Source organism: Oncorhynchus masou, chromosome 24 (assembly GCF_036934945.1).
Source record: "Oncorhynchus masou masou isolate Uvic2021 chromosome 24, UVic_Omas_1.1, whole genome shotgun sequence".
In the NCBI taxonomy this organism is placed as follows: domain Eukaryota; kingdom Metazoa; phylum Chordata; class Actinopteri; order Salmoniformes; family Salmonidae; genus Oncorhynchus; species Oncorhynchus masou.
In genome coordinates this window covers 1582255-1602850 of record NC_088235.1, presented here as the reverse complement: position 1 = coordinate 1602850, position 20596 = coordinate 1582255, and the positions used below count along the sequence as shown (strand labels likewise).

Sequence of the window (20596 nt, the reverse complement as noted above, 5' to 3'; positions counted from 1 at the left end):
TTCCCTCCCCATAGTCCACCCCACAGGACTGTCCTCATTCCCTCCCCATAGTCCACCCCACAGGACTGTCCTCATTCCCTCCCCATAGTCCACCCCACAGGACTGTCCTCATTCCCTCCCCATAGTCCACCCCACAAGACTGTCCTCATTCCCTCCCCATAGTCCACCCCACAGGACTGTCCTCATTCCCTCCCCACCCCACAGGACTGTCCTCATTCCCTCCCCATAGTCCACCCCACAGGACTGTCCTCATTCCCTCCCCATAGTCCACCCCACTGGACTGTCCTCATTCCCTCCCCACCCCACTGGACTGTCCTCATTCCCTCCCCATAGTCCACTCCACTGGACTACGGGGACGATGCATGTAGCATGGTCCCCACAGACTGATCATTAAAAGGAAAGAGAACCATTAGCCCTGTAACCATTTACTCTGACTGGATGTCATCTTTACTCCGTGAGCCAGCCGGCTGAGAGATACCACCTGACCGAGCACGGGATGCCAATAGCTGCCAGAGGGGTCCAGGACAGAGTGGTTTGTAGCAGTAGACAGACCCTGCCCTTTCAGTGGGCTCTACTAGCAACCACCAGCCCTGTGTCTGGATACAGGACCCTGACAGAGAGACAATAGTTATCAGGTTAACAGAACATGTCTCTCTCTCTCTCTCTCTCAAATGAAGGATTTGAAAAATAGACTTTCAAAGACAAAACAAAATGTCTTGTGTTTGTTTTTAACTAGTAGCTCTGAAATCCTTGTGGTATTTGGTAGACAAACAGAGCTTCAGTTCCTCCCTGACCCTCTAACACTAATGGATTCTACAGTGTTTATAGTGGATGCTGTTCCACACATTAGCTGTTAATTGCAGTGATATGGACTTCAGATTGATAGTCCTGGTTCACCAGGCTGAAGAAATAAATGACAACACTGTCTCACAGAATGATCACAACTCTGGCAGCAGTGGACTGACGACTGGCTAGGCCACATTACAGACATGTCTCTCTCTCACACAAACACATATATTCCCTATGGGCTCTGGTCAACAGTAGTGTACTATATAGAGAAGAGGGCTCTGGTCAACAGTAGGGTACTATATAGGGTAGAGGGCTCTGGTCAACAGTGGTGTTCTATATAGGAAGAGGGCTCTGGTCAACAGTAGTGTTCTATATAGGGAAGAGGGCTCTGGTCAACAGTAGGGTACTATATAGGGAAGAGGGCTCTGGTCAACAGTAGTGTTCTATATAGGGAATAGGGCTCTGGGCAACAGTAGGGTTCTGTATAGGGAATAGGGCTCTGGTCAACAGTAGTGTTCTATATAGGGAAGAGGGCTCTGGTCAACAGTAGTGTTCTATATAGGGAAGAGGGCTCTGGTCAACAGTAGTGTTCTATATAGGGAATAGGGCTCTGGGCAACAGTAGGGTACTATACAGGAAATAGGGTGCCATTAGGGACTCTAATTCATGGCTACTCAGCCTGCAGTGGAAAAGCCGGACGTTTCAATCCCACAAACACACTGGGTCATTAAAATGCAGTCATAATTAGAGATTCTGATTATACAGCACTTCTCCAGTGAGAACTGGCCCGCCCGGAGGTGGAGCTTATTGAACTGGCCCGCCCGGAGGTGGAGCCTATTGAACTGGCCCGCCCGGAGGTGGAGCCTATTGAACTGGCCCGCCCGGAGGTGGAGCCTATTGAACTGGCCCGCCCGGAGGTGGAGCCTATTGAACTGGCCCGCCCGGAGGTGGAGCCTATTGAACTGGCCCGCCCGGAGGTGGAGCCTATTGAACTGGCCCGCCCGGAGGTGGAGCCTATTGAACTGGCCCGCCCGGAGGTGGAGCCTATTGAACTGGCCCGCCCGGAGGTGGAGCCTATTGAACTGGCCCGCCCGGAGGTGGAGCGTATTGAACTGGCCCGCCCGGAGGTGGAGCGTATTGAACTGGCCCGCCCGGAGGTGGAGCGTATTGAACTGGCCCGCCCGGAGGTGGAGCGTATTGAACTGGCCCGCCCGGAGGTGGAGCGTATTGAACTGGCCCGCCCGGAGGTGGAGCGTATTGAACTGGCCCGCCCGGAGGTGGAGCGTATTGAACTGGCCCGCCCGGAGGTGGAGCGTATTGAACAATAAAGGCTTCAGTCAACACAACGGATCTGACCGAGGGTCGTTTGCTGTTGTTCAGTATATAAAGGCCCCAGTCAACACAACGGATCTGACCGAGGGTCGTTTGCTGTTGTTCAGTATATAAAGGCCCCAGTCAACACAACGGATCTGACCGAGGGTCGTTTGCTGTTGTTCAGTATATAAAGGCCCCAGTCAACACAACGGATCTGACCGAGGGTCGTTTGCTGTTGTTCAGTATATAAAGGCCCCAGTCAACACAACGGATCTGACCGAGGGTCGTTTGCTGTTGTTCAGTATATAAAGGCCCCAGTCAACACGACGGATCTGACCGAGGGTCGTTTGCTGTTGTTCAGTATATAAAGGCCCCAGTCAACACGACGGATCTGACCGAGGGTCGTTTGCTGTTGTTCAGTATATAAAGGCCCCAGTCAACACAACGGATCTGACCGAGGGTCTTGCTGTTGTTCACCATATAAAGGCCCCAGTCAACACAAATCCAAATCAGGGTCTCTTGCTGTTGTTCAGTACCAAACCCCAGTCAACACGAATCTGACCCGAATCGCTTGCTGTTGTTCTCACACCAAATCAAATCTCTCTCTGCTCTCACACCAAACCAAATCAGCTCTCTGCTCTCACACCAAACCAAATCAGCTCTCTGCTCTCACACCAAACCAAATCAGCTCTCTCTGCTCTCACACCAAACCAAATCAGCTCTCTCTGCTCTCACACCAAACCAAATCAGCTCTCTCTGCTCTCACACCAAACCAAATCAGCTCTCTGCTCTCACACCAAACCAAATCAGCTCTCTGCTCTCACACCAAACCAAATCAGCTCTCTCTGCTCTCACACCAAACCAAATCAGCTCTCACACCAAACCAAATCAGCTCTCACACCAAACCAAATCAGCTCTCACACCAAACCAAATCAGCTCTCTCTGCTCTCACACCAAACCAAATCAGCTCTCTCTGCTCTCACACCAAACCAAATCAGCTCTCTTCTCTCACACACTCTAAGTGAGACGGTTACTATGACCACCATGTCCATCCTCCCTCAGTGAGGTGGTTACTATGACCACCATGTCCATCCTCAATGAGACGGTTACTACGACCACCATGTCCATCCTCCCTCAGTGAGACGGTTACTACGACCACCATGTCCATCCTCCCTCAGTGAGACGGTTACTACGACCACCATGTCCATCCTCCCTCAGAGAGACGGTTACTATGACCACCATGTCCATCCTCCCTCAGTGAGACGGTTACTACGACCACAATGTCCATCCTCCCTCAGAGAGACTGTTACTACGACCACCATGTCCATCCTCCCTCAGTGAGACGGTTACTACGACCACCATGTCCATCCTCCCTCAGTGAGACGGTTACTAAGACCACCATGTCCATCCTCCCTCAGTGAGACGGTTACTAAGACCACCATGTCCATCCTCCCTCAGTGAGACGGTTACTACGACCACCATGTCCATCCTCCCTCAGTGAGACGGTTACTACGACCACCATGTCCATCCTCCCTCAGTGAGACGGTTACTACGACCACCATGTCCATCCTCCCTCAGTGAGACGGTTACTACGACCACCATGTCCATCCTCCCTCAGTGAGACGGTTACTACGACCACCATGTCCATCCTCCCTCAGTGAGACGGTTACTACGACCACCATGTCCATCCTCCCTCAGTGAGACGGTTACTACGACCACCATGTCCATCCTCCCTCAGTGAGACGGTTACTACGACCACCATGTCCATCCTCCCTCAGTGAGACGGTTACTACGACCACCATGTCCATCCTCCCTCAGTGAGACGGTTACTACGACCACCATGTCCATCCTCCCTCAGTGAGACGGTTACTACGACCACCATGTCCATCCTCCCTCAGTGAGACGGTTACTAAGACCACCATGTCCATCCTCCCTCAGTGAGACGGTTACTACGACCACCATGTCCATCCTCCCTCAGTGAGACGGTTACTACGACCACCATGTCCATCCTCCCTCAGTGAGACGGTTACTACGACCACCATGTCCATCCTCCCTCAGTAAGACCACCATGTCCATCCTAAGCCCACCATGTCCATCCTCCCTCAGTGAGACGGTTACTAAGACCACCATGTCCATCCTCCCTCAGTGAGACGGTTACTATGACCACCATGTCCATCCTCTCTCAGTGAGGTGGTTACTACGACCACCATGTCCATCCTCAGTGAGACGGTTACTACGACCACCATGTCCATCCTCCCTCAGTGAGACGGTTACTACGACCACCATGTCCATCCTCCCTCAGTGAGACGGTTACTATGACCACCATGTCCATCCTCCCTCAGTGAGACGGTTACTACGACCACCATGTCCATCCTCCCTCAGAGAGACGGTTACTACGACCACCATGTCCATCCTCAGTGAGACGGTTACTATGACCACCATGTCCATCCTCCCTCAGTGAGACGGTTACTATGACCACCATGTCCATCCTCCCTCAGTGAGACGGTTACTACGACCACCATGTCCATCCTCCCTCAGTGAGACGGTTACTACGACCACCATGTCCATCCTCCCTCAGTGAGATGGTTACTACGACCACCATGTCCATCCTCCCTCAGAGAGACGGTTACTATGACCACCATGTCCATCCTCCCTCAGTGAGACGGTTACTATGACCACCATGTCCATCCTCTCTCAGTGAGATGGTTACTACGACCACCATGTCCATCCTAAGTGAGACGGTTACTATGACCACCATGTCCATCCTCAGTGAGACGGTTACTATGACCACCATGTCCATCCTCCCTCAGTGAGACGGTTACTATGACCACCATGTCCATCCTCCCTCAGTGAGACGGTTACTATGACCACCATGTCCATCCTCCCTCAGTGAGACGGTTACTATGACCACCATGTCCATCCTCCCTCAGTGAGACGGTTACTACGACAACCATGTCCATCCTCCCTCAGAGAGACGGTTACTATGACCACCATGTCCATCCTCCCTCAGTGAGACGGTTACTATGACCACCATGTCCATCCTCCCTCAGTGAGACGGTTACTACGACCACCATGTCCATCCTCAATGAGACGGTTACTACGACCACCATGTCCATCCTCCCTCAGTGAGACGGTTACTATGTAGTAGAAGTGGTAACTAGGCAGCGATGCGGAATACTGGTGTCCATGTTCAGAATACAAATGATAAGCGAATCACCCCCGAGGAAACAAAGCGATTGGTTTCTCTCTCAGTAGCAGCTCGTTGGGTATCTGGCTCTGAACTGCTCTCCAATTATAGACCAGAGAGAGAAGAATCTCATCAAGAAAAATACAGTGAAATAGATCTGGATAGAAAAATGAAATGACAATATTTGTTTTTTCCACGGCCATCTGTGTCTCTGTAATGTTGCCATGTATCCTTCTACACTGCTGCTACTCTCTGTTCATCATCTGCAGTCACATGAACACATGAACTATATCTACATGTACATACTACCCAGACAATCAGCCTGACTAACCCTGCCCGCCTACAGCCTCCCTGCCCGCCACTCATACTACAGCCTCCCTGCCCGCCTACAGCCTCCCTGCCCGCCACAGCCTCCCTGCCCGCCACAGCCTCCCTGCCCGCCTACAGCCTCCCTGCCCGCCCACACCCTCCCTGCCCGCCTGTTGAAACCAGACCACTCACAGCCTCCCTGCCCGCCACAGCCTCCCTGCCCGCCACAGCCTCCCTGCCCGCCTACAGCCTCCCCCGCCAACCAGCCTGTTGAAACAGCCTGCCCGCCTACAGCCTCCCTACAGCCTACCTGCCAACAGCCTGTCCCTGCCCGCCACTCCTGCCCGCTACCTGACAACCAGCCTCCTGCCCAGACCACAGCCTCCCTGCCCGCCAACCAGCCTCCCTGCCCGCCACAGCCTGCCCTGCCTACCTGCCAACAGCCTCCCTGCCCGCCACAGCCTCCCTGCCCGCCTGACAGCCTCCCCCGCCCACAGCCTGCCCGCCACAGCCTCCCTGCCCGCCTGACAGCCTCCCTGCCCGCCTACAGCCTCCCTGCCCGCCTACAGCCTCCCTGCCCGCCTACAGCCTCCCTGCACGCCTACAGCCAGACCACTCTTACTGCTGACTACCTGACAACCAGCCTGTTGAAACCAGACCACTCATACTGCTGACTACCTGACAACCAGCCTGTTGAAACCAGACCACAACCAGCCTCATACTCATACTGACTACCTGACAACCAGCCTGTTGAAACCAGACCACTCATACTGCTGACTACCTGACAACCAGCCTGTTGAAACCAGACCACTCATACTGCTGACTACCTGACAACCAGCCTGTTGCAGACCAGACCACTCATACTGCTGACTACCTGACAACCAGCCTGTTGAAACCAGACCACTCATACTGCTGACTACCTGACAACCAGCCTGTTGCAGACCAGACCACTCATACTGCTGACTACCTGACAACCAGCCTGTTGAAACCAGACCACTCATACTGCTGACTACCTGACAACCAGCCTGTTGAAACCAGACCACTCATACTGCTGACTACCTGACAACCAGCCTGTTGAAACCAGACCACTCATACTGCTGACTACCTGACAACCAGCCTGTTGAAACCAGACCACTCATACTGCTGACTACCTGACAACCAGCCTGTTGAAACCAGACCACTCATACTGCTGACTACCTGACAACCAGCCTGTTGAAACCAGACCACTCATACTGCTGACTACCTGACAACCAGCCTGTTGAAACCAGACCACTCATACTGCTGACTACCTGACAACCAGCCTGTTGCAGACCACTCATACTGCTGACTACCTGACAACCAGCCTGTTGAAACCAGACCACTCATACTGCTGACTACCTGACAACCAGCCTGTTGCAGACCACTCATACTGCTGACTACCTGACAACCAGCCTGTTGAAACCAGACCACTCATACTGCTGACTACCTGACAACCAGCCTGTTGAAACCAGACCACTCATACTGCTGACTACCTGACAACCAGCCTGTTGCAGACCAGACCACTCATACTGCTGACTACCTGACAACCAGCCTGTTGAAACCAGACCACTCATACTGCTGACTACCTGACAACCAGCCTGTTGAAACCAGACCACTCATACTGCTGACTACCTGACAACCAGCCTGTTGAAACCAGACCACTCATACTGCTGACTACCTGACAACCAGCCTGTTGAAACCAGACCACTCATACTGCTGACTACCTGACAACCAGCCTGTTGAAACCAGACCACTCATACTGCTGACTACCTGACAACCAGCCTGTTGAAACCAGACCACTCATACTGCTGACTACCTGACAACCAGCCTGTTGAAACCAGACCACTCATACTGCTGACTACCTGACAACCAGCCTGTTGAAACCAGACCACTCATACTGCTGACTACCTGACAACCAGCCTGTTGAAACCAGACCACTCATACTGCTGACTACCTGACAACCAGCCTGTTGAAACCAGACCACTCATACTGCTGACTACCTGACAACCAGCCTGTTGAAACCAGACCACTCATACTGCTGACTACCTGACAACCAGCCTGTTGCAGACCAGACCACTCATACTGCTGACTACCTGACAACCAGCCTGTTGAAACCAGACCACTCATACTGCTGACTACCTGACAACCAGCCTGTTGAAACCAGACCACTCATACTGCTGACTACCTGACAACCAGCCTGTTGAAACCAGACCACTCATACTGCTGACTACCTGACAACCAGCCTGTTGCAAACCAGACCACTCATACTGCTGACTACCTGACAACCAGCCTGTTGAAACCAGACCACTCATACTGCTGACTACCTGACAACCAGCCTGTTGAAACCAGACCACTCATACTGCTGACTACCTGACAACCAGCCTGTTGAAACCAGACCACTCATACTGCTGACTACCTGACAACCAGCCTGTTGAGCCAGACCACTCATACTGCTGACTCCTGACAACCAGCCTGTTGAAACCAGACCACTCATACTGCTGCCTGACAACCAGGCCTCCAGACCACTCATCCTGCTGACTACCTGACAACCAGCCTGTTGAGGACCACTCATACTGCTGACCCTGACAACCAGCCTGTTGAAGCCAGACCACTCATACTGCTGACTACCTGACAACCAGCCTGTTGAAACCAGACCACTCATACTGCTGACTACCTGACAACCAGCCTGTTGAAACCAGACCAGCTCATACTGCTGACTACCTGACAATCCAGCCCGTTGACTAAACCAGGCCGACCATACTGCCTACCTGACAATCCGGCCCGGCCTCCCTACCATCCGGCCCGCTAGGCCGGCCGGCCTCCCTACCATCCGGCCCGCTAGGCCGCCGGCAGACCAGCCCATCCCTGACCATCCGGCCCGCTGGGCCGGCCGGCTCATACTGCTGATCCGCCCAGCCTCCTACCATCCGACCACTCATACTGCCCACTAGGCCTCCCTACCATCCGCCTGTGCCTCCCCAAACCAGACCCGCATACTGCTGACTACCTACAACCAGCCTGCGCGGATGAACACCACAGCTGATAGCCTACCCACTGAACAAACATTATGGACTAAAAGTTACAATTGCTGCAACAATACAGGTCAAATTAAGCTGCAACATCTGTAGGTAGGACAGAGTGTGATGGTGGAGGTAGGTAGGTGGGGTAGAGTGGAGTCATTGTGATTTAAGACAGCAAGCCACAGCAAGCCTATTACATCATAATGCAGGGCAGTTGGAGGCCAGTCCTGTTTACACCATCTACTGTCCATCTCCCCTCCCTCCCATTACAACCATAACATGACCTTGACCTTCGAAGAGAACTTCTAGCCCGGGGAATTTACAACAGGTCGCTCAGAGACATGCAGAGTAAACCGTTTTACACTGCAAGCCCCGCCGTGCATGGAAACAACCTGAGGATGTCTGTGTTTGGATGAAACATTCCCAGCTCCGCCAGCACACAGACAGAACCCTTCAGAAGACAGAGGAGTAGGAAGTGCAGAACATCCCACAATGGACAACAGCTTCCAACAAGAACAAACACATTCACAACATGGAGAATCTGGACTTGAATAGAGTTCAGTGACCAGCTAACACGGGAAGAAGTCCTACTATTTAGTCATGTGATTGGTTAGCCTCAAACATGCTGAAATGCAAAAGATTTAGCAGCAGAGGGGGTGGAGAAAAGTACAATGTTCCACACGAGGCTGCTGCTGGGGGAACAAAGCAGGTCTCTGTTGGAGACACGTGCTCCCCGCCAGGCAGGGCCTGGATTAGGTTAGTGTTGCTTTAAGAACACATTTGGCTTTCAAGCCGGTCTGACGACAGATGATCCCCTGACAGGGGAGGTTCATTATGGAATAGAACAGGCTGGTACAAGTGGAGGGAGTGGTAGCCCTCACCGCCTGGCTGTCTGCCTGGCTGTCTGTCTCACGGGCTGTCGCTCTGTCTGGCTGGCTGGCTGGCTGGCTGTCTCACCACCTGGCTGGCTGGCTGGCTGGCTGACGGCCTGTCTGACTGTCTGTCTCACGGCCTGTCTGCCTGGCTGTCTGTCTCACGGCCTGTCTCATCGCCTGGCTGGCTGACGGCCTGTCTCTGTGGCACCTGCCAGTCTCCGTGCTGGCCCGTCTACCCCTGCAGCCGCAACCAGCAACGTGAAAACTAAACCACATGTGAAAAAGCGTTTGAGAAGTCAAAGTACCATCCTCCAACGCCCAAGGAAAGCAGGTTCCAGTGTTGCCGTATTGAAACCCATCCCCGGGTAGCCTCAGCCTGGGAAAGCAGGTTCCAGTGTTGCCGTATTGAAACCCAATCCCCGGGTAGCCTCAGCCTGGGAAAGCAGGTTCCAGTGTTGCCGTATTGAAACCCATCCCCGGGTAGCCTCAGCCTGGGAAAGCAGGTTCCAGTGTTGCCGTATTGAAACCCAATCCCCGGGTAGCCTCAGCCTGGGAAAGCAGGTTCCAGTGTTGCCGTATTGAAACCCAATCCCCGGGTAGCCTCAGCCTGGGAAAGCAGGTAGCCTCAGCCTGGGAAAGCAGGTTCCAGTGTTGCCGTGGGTACTGCTGACAGCCTGAAACCAGGTTCCAGTGTTGCCGATCCCATCATACTGGGTAGCCTCAGCCTGGGAAAGCAGGTTCCAGTGTTGCCGTATTGAAACCCATCCCCGGGTAGCCTCAGCCTGGGATAGGATCGAGACAGGATCTCCCATTCCACAGCACATGACAGTAGATATTGGCCTTGGCAACACTGAGAATAGAATACAAGATCTGATAAAGAATACAAGATCTGATAAAGACTACTACTACTGTCCTGGTGAAAGAAACACATGCCTGGCCAAGATAACACTGAGGACTGATTACAAGGTCTAAGAAAGAGCAGTCTTCAAAGTATAGGCTACGTGGCAAATGTGTAGGTGCCGAAGCAGAGCACCGTCACCTCTCCCCTACCAAAGCAGAGCACCGTCACCTCTCCCCTACCAAAGCAGAGCACCGTCACCTCTCCCCTACCGAAGCAGAGCACCGTCACCTCTCCCCTACCGAAGCAGAGCACCGTCACCTCTCCCCTACCGAAGCAGAGCACCGTCACCTCCCCCTACCGATAGCAGAGCACCGTCACCTCTCCCCTACCGAAGCAGAGCACCGTCACCTCTCCCCTACCGAAGCAGAGCACCGTCACCTCTCCCCTACCGAAGCAGAGCACCGTCACCTCTCCCCTACCGAAGCAGAGCACAGCCCCCGTCTAGTAGTGTCCGAGGTCCATACTGTAGCTCCCGTCTAGTAGTGTCCGATGTCCATACTGTAGCTCCCGTCTAGTAGTGTCCGAGGATCATACTGTAGCTCCCGTCTAGTAGTGTCTGATGTCCATACTGTAGCTCCCGTCTAGTAGTGTCTGAGGTCCATACTGTAGCTCCCGTCCAGTATTGTCCGACGTCCATACTGTAGCTCCCGTCTAGTATTGTCCGACGTCCATACTGTAGTGTCCGAGGTCCATACTGTAGCTCCCGTCCCAGTAGTGTCCGACCTGTCCATACTGTAGCTCCCGTCTAGTAATGTCCGAGGTCCATACTGTAGCTCCCGTCTAGTAGTGTCCGACGTCCATACTGTAGCTCCCGTCTAGTAGTGTCCGAGGATCATACTGTAGCTCCCGTCTAGTATTGTCAGATGTCCATACTGTAGCTCCCGTCTAGTAGTGTCCGATGTCCATACTGTAGTGTCCGAGGTCCATACTGTAGCTCCCGTCTAGTATTGTCAGATGTCCATACTGTAGCTCCCAGCCCACTCTAGTAGTGTCCGACGTCCATACTGTAGCTCCCGTCTAGTAGTGTCCGAGGATCATACTGTAGCTCCCGTCTAGTAGTGTCCGAGGTCCATACTGTAGCTCCCGTCTAGTAGTGTCCGATGTCCATACTGTAGCTCCCGTCTAGTAGTGTCCGAGGTCCATACTGTAGCTCCCGTCTAGTATTGTCAGATGTCCATACTGTAGCTCCCGTCTAGTAGTGTCCGAGGTCCATACTGTAGCTCCCGTCTAGTATTGTCAGATGTCCATACTGTAGCTCCCGTCTAAACCTTGGACAGAGTTGATGGTGGAAGGACAGAGTCATTGTGATTGAAGACAGCGAGCCACAGCCAGCCTATTAAATCAGAATGCAGGGCAGTAGTGTCCGATGTCCATACTGTAGCTCCCTTCTAGTAGTGTCCGAGGTCCATACTGTAGCTCCCGAGACTGTAGTGTCCGATGTCCACTGCAGCTCCCGTCTAGTAGTGTCCGAGGTCCATACTGTAGCTCCCGCCTAGTAGAACCCTGTCAGATGTCCATACTGTAGCTCCCACTAGTAGTGTCCAACAAGAACAAACACATTCCATACTGTAGCTCCGTCTAGTAGTGTCCGAGGTCCATACTGTACTCCACCTTGTCCTAGTATTGTCATTGTTTTAGCCTAAACATGTAAATGCAAAGATTGTCCGAGTCCATACTGTAGTGTCCGAGGTCCATGAACTGTAGCTCCCGTCTAGTATTGTCCGACGTCCATACTGTAGCTCCTGTCTAGTAGTGTCCGACGAAAATACTGTGGCTCCCGTCCCAGTATTGTCCACGTCCATATGTAGCTCCCGTAAACTAAGAATGTCCGAGGTCCATACTGTAGCTCCTGTCTAGTAATGTCCGAGGTCCATACTGTAGGGCCTGGATTAGGTTAGTGTTGCTTTAAGAACACTCCCGTCTGTAGTGTCCTGGCGTCCATACTGTAGCTCCCGTCTAGTAGTGTCCGAGGATCATACTGGCTAGCTGGCTGGTTCACCACCTGTTAGGCTGGCTTGTCAGATGTCCATACTGTAGCTCCACGTCTAGTAGTGTCCGATGTCCATACTGTAGTGTCCGAGGTCCATACTGTAGCTCCCGTCTAGTATTGTCAGATGTCCATACTGTAGCTCCCGGAGTGGTGTCCGACGTCCATACTGTAGCTGCCTGGCTAGTAGTGTCCGAGGATCATACTGTAGCTCCCGTCTAGTAGTGTCCGAGGTCCATACTGTAGCTCCCGTCCTAGTAGTGTCCGATGTCCATACTGTAGCTCCCCATCCTAGTAGTGTCCGAGGATCATACTGTAGCTCCCAGTAGTAGTGTCCGATGTCCATACTGTAGCTCCCGCCTGGTAGTGTCCAGGTCCATAAACTGTAGCTCCCGTCTAGTATTGTCAGATGTCCATACTGTAGCTCCCGTCTAGTAGTGTCCGAGGTCCATACTGTAGCTCCCGCCTAGTAGTGTCCAGGTCCATACTGTAACTCCCCGGGTAGTGTCCGATGTCCATACTGAAGCTCCCCGTCCCGGTAGTGTCCGATGTCCATACCCGTAGCTCCCGCCTGGGAGTAGGTCCAGTGTCCATACTGAAGCTCCCGTCTAGTATTGTCAGACGGGAATACTGTAGCTCCCGTGTAGTATTGTCCGAATCCATACTGTAGCTCCCAGTCTAGTATTGTCCAGTGCGTCCTTAAACCCAATGTCCGGGTCCAGCCTGGGAAAGCTCCCAGTGTCCAGTATTGTCCGACGTCCATACTGTAGCTCCCGGAGTAGCAGGTCCGAGGTCCATACTGTAGCTCCCCCCGGAGTAGTGTCCGGGACGTCCATACTGTAGCTCCCAATCCTAGTAGTGTCCGAGGATCATACTGGGAAAGCAGGTTCCAGTGTTGCCATTGAAACCCATTGTCAGATGTCCATACTGTAGCTCCCTGGGAAAGCTAGTAGTGTCCGATGTCCATACTGTAGCCCCGCCTGGGAAAGCAGTAGTGTCCGAGGATCAACCCATCCCCGTAGCTCCCTGGGAAGGATCTAGTAGTGTCCGATGTCCATCCTGTAGCTCCCTGGGAGTAGTGTCCGAGGTCCATACTGTAGCCCCGCCTAGTATTGTCAGATGTCCAGCCTGGGACTGTAGCTCCCGTCTAGTAGTGTCCGAGGTCCATACTGTAGCTCCCGTCTAGTAGTGTCCGAGGTCCATACTGTAGCTCCCGTCTAGTAGTGTCCGATGTCCATACTGTAGCTCCCGTCTAGTATTGTCAGACGTCCATACTGTAGCTCCCGTCTAGTATTGTCCGACGTCCATACTGTAGCTCCCGTCTAGTATTGTCCGACGTCCTTACTGTAGTGTCCGATGTCCATACTGTAGCTCCCGTCCAGTATTGTCCGACGTCCATACTGTAGCTCCCGTCTAGTAATGTCCGAGGTCCATACTGTAGCTCCCGTCTAGTAGTGTCCGACGTCCATACTGTAGCTCCCGTCTAGTAGTGTCCGAGGATCATACTGTAGCTCCCGTCTAGTATTGTCAGATGTCCATACTGTAGCTCCCGTCTAGTAGTGTCCGATGTCCATACTGTAGCTCCCGTCTAGTAGTGTCCGAGGATCATACTGTAGCTCCCGTCTAGTAGTGTCCGATGTCCATACTGTAGCTCCCGTCTAGTAGTGTCCGAGGTCCATACTGTAGCTCCCGTCTAGTATTGTCAGATGTCCATACTGTAGCTCCCGTCTAGTAGTGTCCGAGGTCCATACTGTAGCTCCCGTCTAGTAGTGTCCGATGTCCATACTGTAGCTCCCGTCTAGTAGTGTCCGATGTCCATACTGTAGCTCCCCTCTAGTAGTGTCCGATGTCCATACTGTAGCTCCCGTCTAGTATTGTCAGACGTCCATACTGTAGCTCCCGTCTAGTATTGTCCGACGTCCATACTGTAGCTCCCGTCTAGTATTGTCCGACGTCCTTACTGTAGTGTCCGATGTCCATACTGTAGCTCCCGTCTAGTATTGTCAGACGTCCATACTGTAGCTCCCGTCTAGTAGTGTCCGACGTCCATACTGTAGCTCCCGTCTAGTAGTGTCCGAGGATCATACTGTAGCTCCCGTCTAGTATTGTCAGATGTCCATACTGTAGCTCCCGTCTAGTAGTGTCCGATGTCCATACTGTAGTGTCCGAGGTCCATACTGTAGCTCCCGTCTAGTATTGTCAGATGTCCATACTGTAGCTCCCGTCTAGTAGTGTCCGACGTCCATACTGTAGCTCCCGTCTAGTAGTGTCCGAGGATCATACTGTAGCTCCCGTCTAGTAGTGTCCGAGGTCCATACTGTAGCTCCCGTCTAGTAGTGTCCGATGTCCATACTGTAGCTCCCGTCTAGTAGTGTCCGAGGATCATACTGTAGCTCCCGTCTAGTAGTGTCCGAGGATCATACTGTAGCTCCCGTCTAGTAGTGTCCGATGTCCATACTGTAGCTCCCGTCTAGTAGTGTCCGAGGTCCATACTGTAGCTCCCGTCTAGTATTGTCAGATGTCCATACTGTAGCTCCCGTCTAGTAGTGTCCGAGGTCCATACTGTAGCTCCCGTCTAGTAGTGTCCGAGGTCCATACTGTAGCTCCCGTCTAGTAGTGTCCGATGTCCATACTGTAGCTCCCGTCTAGTAGTGTCCGATGTCCATACTGTAGCTCCCGTCTAGTAGTGTCCGATGTCCATACTGTAGCTCCCGTCTAGTAGTGTCCGATGTCCATACTGTAGCTCCCGTCTAGTATTGTCAGATGTCCATACTGTAGCTCCCGTCTAGTATTGTCAGATGTCCATACTGTAGCTCCCGTCTAGTATTGTCAGATGTCCATACTGTAGCTCCCGTCTAGTATTGTCAGATGTCCATACTGTAGCTCCCGTCTAGTAGTGTCAGATGTCCATACTGTAGCTCCCGTCTAGTAGTGTCAGATGTCCATAGTACTGCCACCTTGTCAGCTGTTTTCACATTGTTTTCCCAATTCAAGACCGTAGAGCTGAGTGGCGTGCGTTAGTGTTTCCCTTTTCTCTGAACCCCAGCTCCGCTCAGGGAGGGGTGGACTGACTTAATGTCTTTCAGTTGGAGAAAAATGTGAATATCTCGTCTGTCCTTACCATGTAAATATCTCCTTAAACTAAGACTTAGTCCGTCTCACTGGCCTAGACAACGTAGAAATGCTTTCAATGAAGACTCCGTCTGTGTGGTCAGAATAAAATGTAGACTGGACACTTGTCAAATACTGGATAGCTATTCCATTGTTCAGGGGATAAGACAAGGTGCTCAGACATGTTGGATACACAGCCAACAAGCCAGGTTCATCTCCATGCAGGAACCTAGACTTCAGATACAGACCCTGTACGAGTATTTTGGTTCACTTTAGGGTCATTGGCAGCCTGACATCATGCAAAACAGCATTTTAGGATTCAGGATCATTAGTGGCATATTGGCAGAGGTACTACGACAAGGTCAGGCAGGGAAACACTCTTTTAGTACGGTGTTCCTTGATGCTGCCACACGGAGTGGCTTCCTACTCGACTACAACCCATGCTGAGTGTGACTGAACAAATAAAGAAAAACAAATTCACACACAATCCTGTTCAGTTACATTGGTTGTAGCATCTTGATGGATTTAACTTTCTCACATCATTAAACAGATGTTAAATGTAGGTTAATTACATCATGTGCGTTTACAGCATTAGGAACCTCAGACTTTTTTAATATACCAATTATGAGAAGGTTGTTGTACAAATTACAGGGCATGTTTTCTTCAGAAATAAACCTGAGGCTACATCCTGACCCCGGGGAGGGAGAGGGGAGGAGGACATCCCCCATTCTCCAGGAGTAGAGGAGGATACAGTCCCGGGAGGAGGAGAGGAGGGAGGCTACGTAGAACCTTCGTTCGGGGAGGAGGAGAGGAGGCTCCCCCGACCCCCGGACCCCCGGGGAGGAGAGGAGGCTGATACAGTCCAGACCCCCCGGGGAGGAGAGGAGGCTACGTCCAGACCCCGGGGAGGAGGAGAGGAGGCTACGTCCAGACCCCGGGGAGGAGAGGAGGCTACGTCCAGACCCCGGGGAGGAGGAGAGGAGGCTACATCCCGACCCCGGGGAGGAGGAGAGGAGGCTACATCCCGACCCCGGGGAGGAGGAGAGGAGGCTACATCCCGACCCCGGGGAGGAGGAGAGGAGGCTACATCCCGACCCCGAGGAGGAGGAGAGGAGGCTACATCCCGACCCCGAGGAGGAGGAGAGGAGGCTACATCCCGACCCCGAGGAGGAGGAGAGGAGGCTACATCCCGACCCCGAGGAGGAGGAGAGGAGGCTACATCCCGACCCCGGAGAGGAGAGGAGGTTGATACAGTAGAACCCACATTCTCTCAGCAGTAGGGTTGATACAGTAGAACCCTCATTCTCTCAGCAGTAGGGTTGATACAGTAGAACCCACATTCTCTCAGCAGTAGGGTTGATACAGTAGAACCCTCATTCTCTCAGCAGTAGGGTTGATACAGTAGAACCCTCATTCTCTCAGCAGTAGGGTTGATACAGTAGAACCCACATTCTCTCAGCAGTAGGGTTGATACAGTAGAACCCTCATTCTCTCAGCAGTAGGGTTGATACAGTAGAACCCTCATTCTCTCAGCAGTAGGGTTGATACAGTAGAACCCTCATTCTCTCAGCAGTAGGGTTGATACAGTAGAACCCACATTCTCTCAGCAGTAGGGTTGATGCAGTAGGGTTGATACAGTAGAACCCTCATTCTCTCAGCAGTAGGGTTGATACAGTAGAACCCTCATTCTCTCAGCAGTAGGGTTGATACAGTAGAACCCTCGTTCTCTCAGCAGTAGGGTTGATACAGTAGAACCCACATTCTCTCAGCAGTAGGGTTGATACAGTAGAACCCACATTCTCTCAGCAGTAGGGTTGATACAGTAGAACCCTCATTCTCTCAGCAGTAGGGTTGATACAGTAGAACCCACATTCTCTCAGCAGTAGGGTTGATACAGTAGAACCCTCATTCTCTCAGCAGTAGGGTTGATACAGTAGAACCCTCATTCTCTCAGCAGTCGGGTTGATACAGTAGAACCCTTGTTCTCTCAGCAGTAGGGTTGATACAGTAGAACCCTCGTTCTCTCAGCAGTAGGGTTGATACAGTAGAACCCTCGTTCTCTCAGCAGTAGGGTTGATACAGTAGAACCCTCATTCTCTCAGCAGTAGGGTTGATACAGTAGAACCCTCATCCTCTCAGCAGTAGGGTTGATACATTAGAACCCACATTCTCTCAGCAGTAGGGTTGATACAGTAGAACCCACATTCTCTCGGCAGTAGGGTTGATACAGTAGAACCCACATTCTCTCAGCAGTAGGGTTGATACAGTAGAACCCTCGTTCTCTCAGCAGTAGGGTTGATACAGTAGAACCCTAGTTCTCTCAGCAGTAGGGTTGATACAGTAGAACACTCACTCTATACGCAGCCATTCAATATTTCATTCAGGCCTTGAGGAGATCTGCAGGATAATTAGGAACTAAATGAAACAAAACGCCCATACTACAATGGGGCAGGTCCCACCAGGGAATCACTAACACACCCTGACCTCAGAGTTCAGCAGGTCAGACTTAAAAAAGGAGGGAAAGAATTACGCTCAGGAAGCTGTAAACACAGACCCCGCAGTCACATTCTAGAAGGGGAAGTGTGAGAGAACTGAAGAAAGAACGATGGGAGGGAGGAAGAGAAAGGAAGAGCCAGTCATTCACATTTTAGAGGAGACCGGCGGGAGGGAGAAAGAGAAAGAGCCAGTCATTCACATTTTAGAGGAGGGTGACGGGAGGGAGAAAGAAGAAGCGGAGGAGGGAAAGCGAGACAGGAAAACATCCCTCATCCAGCCAGGAGAGCTGGATGAGAGGTGGGAAGAGAGTGGGTGGGTTTAAGGGGAGGCCTCTGGGAGCGGTGGTGAGGTACAGCTGGGATGAGGCAGAGGCTACAGGGACCCCATGCTGCTCACTGTGGGAACCCCACTACTTCACTGCCCCTGCTGTTCTCTGTTCTCCCTCTTCCCACTACCTCACCCTACCGCTCCCTGCTCTCCCACTACCTCCACCTCACCCTACCTCTCACTGCTTTTACCCTACCTCTCCCTGCTCTCCCTCCACTACCTCCACCTCTCCCTCCACTACCTCCACCTCTCCCTGCTCTCCCTCCACCTCTCCCTGCTCTCCCTCCACCTCTCCCTGCTCTCCCTCCACTACCTCCACCTCTCCCTGCTCTCCCTCCACCTGCTCTCCCTCCACTACCTCCACCTCTCCCTGCTCTCCCTCCACCTCTCCCTCCACCTCTCCCTGCTCTCCCTCCACCTCTCCCTGCTCTCCCTCCACTACCTCCACCTCTCCCTGCTCTCCCTCCACTACCTCCACCTCTCCCTGCTCTTCCTCCACTCCCTCCACCTCTCCCTGCTCTCCCTCCACCTCCACCTCTCCCTGCTCTCCCTCCACCTCTCCCTGCTCTTCCTCCACTACCTCCACCTCTCCCTGCTCTCCCTCCACCTGCTCTCCCTCCACTACCTCCACCTCTCCCTGCTCTCCCTCCACCTCTCCCTCCACCTCTCCCTGCTCTCCCTCCACCTCTCCCTGCTCTCCCTCCACCTCTCCCTGCTCTTCCTCCACTCCCTCCACCTCTCCCTGCTCTCCCTCCACCTCCACCTCTCCCTGCTCTTCCTCCACCTCTCCCTGCTCTTCCTCCACTACCTCCACCTCTCCCTCCACCTCTCCCTGCTCTCCCTCCACCTCTCCCTGCTCTCCCTCCACCTCTCCCTGCTCTCCCTCCACCTCTCCCTGCTCTCCCTCCACCTCTCCCTGCTCTCCCTCCACCTCTCCCTGCTCTCCCTCCACCTCTCCCTGCTCTCCCTCCACCTCTCCCTGCTCTTCCTCCACCTCCACCTGCTCTTCCTCCACCTCTCCCTGCTCCTCTCCCTGCTCTCCCTCCACTACCTCCACCTCTCCCTGCTCTCCCGCCACCTCTCCCTGCTCTCCCTCCACCTCTCCCTGCTCTCCCTCCACCTCTCCCTGCTCTCCCTCCAATACCTCCACCTCTCCCTGCTCTCCCACTCCCTCAACCTCTCCCTCAGCCCATGCTGCTCTCCCTTCTCCCACAACCTCTCCCTCACTCCCCCCATTTTCTCTGCTGCCAGCTACAGCAATATGTCTAATGAGAGCAGCATGAGACCAGCTCCACAATCCAGCATTCCAGGACCAGACCACGTTGCAGCACAAGAGGCCTTTTCAGTTTGTCACCCACGCTTGGATGAAACCGCACTGCTCCAGCCCCCCCTCTGGACCAGGCCACTGCTCCAGCCCCCCCTCTGGACCAGGCCACTGCTCCAGCCCCCCCTCTGGACCAGGCCACTGCTCCAGCCCCCCTCTGGACCAGGCCACTGCTCCCGCCCCCCTCTGGACCAGGCCACTGCTCCCGCCCCCTCTGGACCAGGCCACTGCTCCCGCCCCCTCTGGACCAGGCCACTGCTCCAGCCCCCCCCCCTCTGGACCAGGCCACTGCTCCAGCCCCCTCTGGACCAGGCCACTGCTCCAGCCCCCCCTCTGGACCAGGCCACTGCTCCAGCCCCCCCTCTGGGAGAGCGGGAAGGAAGATCGGCTACTGCTAAAGTGAACAGAGTTCCAGATGAGGCTCAGGCAGGATGTGCGGCTCAGGCAGGATGTGCGGCTCAGGCAGGATGTGCGGCTCAGGCAGGATGTGCGGCTCAGGCAGGATGTGCGGCTCAGGCAGGATGTGCGGCTCAGGCAGGATGTGCGGCTCAGGCAGGATGTGAGGCTCAGGCAGGATGTGAGGCTCAGGCAGGATGTGAGGCTCAGGCAGGATGTGAGGCTCAGGCAGGATGTGAGGCTCAGGCAGGATGTGAGGCTCAGGCAGGATGTGAGGCTCAGGCAGGATGTGAGGCTCAGGCAGGATGTGAGGCTCAGGCAGGATGTGAGGCTCAGGCAGGATGTGAGGCTCAGGCAGGATGTGAGGCTCAGGCAGGATGTGAGGCTCAGGCAGGATGTGAGGCTGATCCAGCAGAAATCCCCTTCCCCACTGCTGCGCCAGAAATAGCTGAGGAAAATAAACTAAACATTCATCGGTAGAAACTAACGCTGAAACATCTTCACCCACCACTACTTCAAAGGGAATAGTGTACAGGAGGAGT

The 20596-nt window shown here is 53.5% G+C and overlaps 1 protein-coding gene across 1 annotated transcript; it reads left to right on the top strand.

Moving 5' to 3' along the window:
- The first annotated feature begins 496 nt into the window (after window positions 1–496).
- On the top strand, window positions 497–2117 carry LOC135513358 (uncharacterized). Its single transcript, XM_064936286.1, has 2 exons — window positions 497–532; window positions 1587–2117. Exons 1-2 carry the CDS (start codon window positions 497–499, stop codon window positions 2115–2117), a joined length of 567 nt encoding a protein of 188 aa, XP_064792358.1.
- The last annotated feature ends 18479 nt before the right edge of the window (window positions 2118–20596 follow it).

Excerpts from the sequence above, each read along its gene's own strand:
- LOC135513358 (XM_064936286.1), top strand. The coding sequence starts at position 497 with ATGCCAATAGCTGCCAGAGGGGTCCAGGACAGAGTG. Across the intron at positions 533-1,586 it reads GAGGGGTCCAGGACAGAGTG|GTGGAGCTTATTGAACTGGC; the intron begins GTTTGTAGCAGT and ends GCCCGCCCGGAG.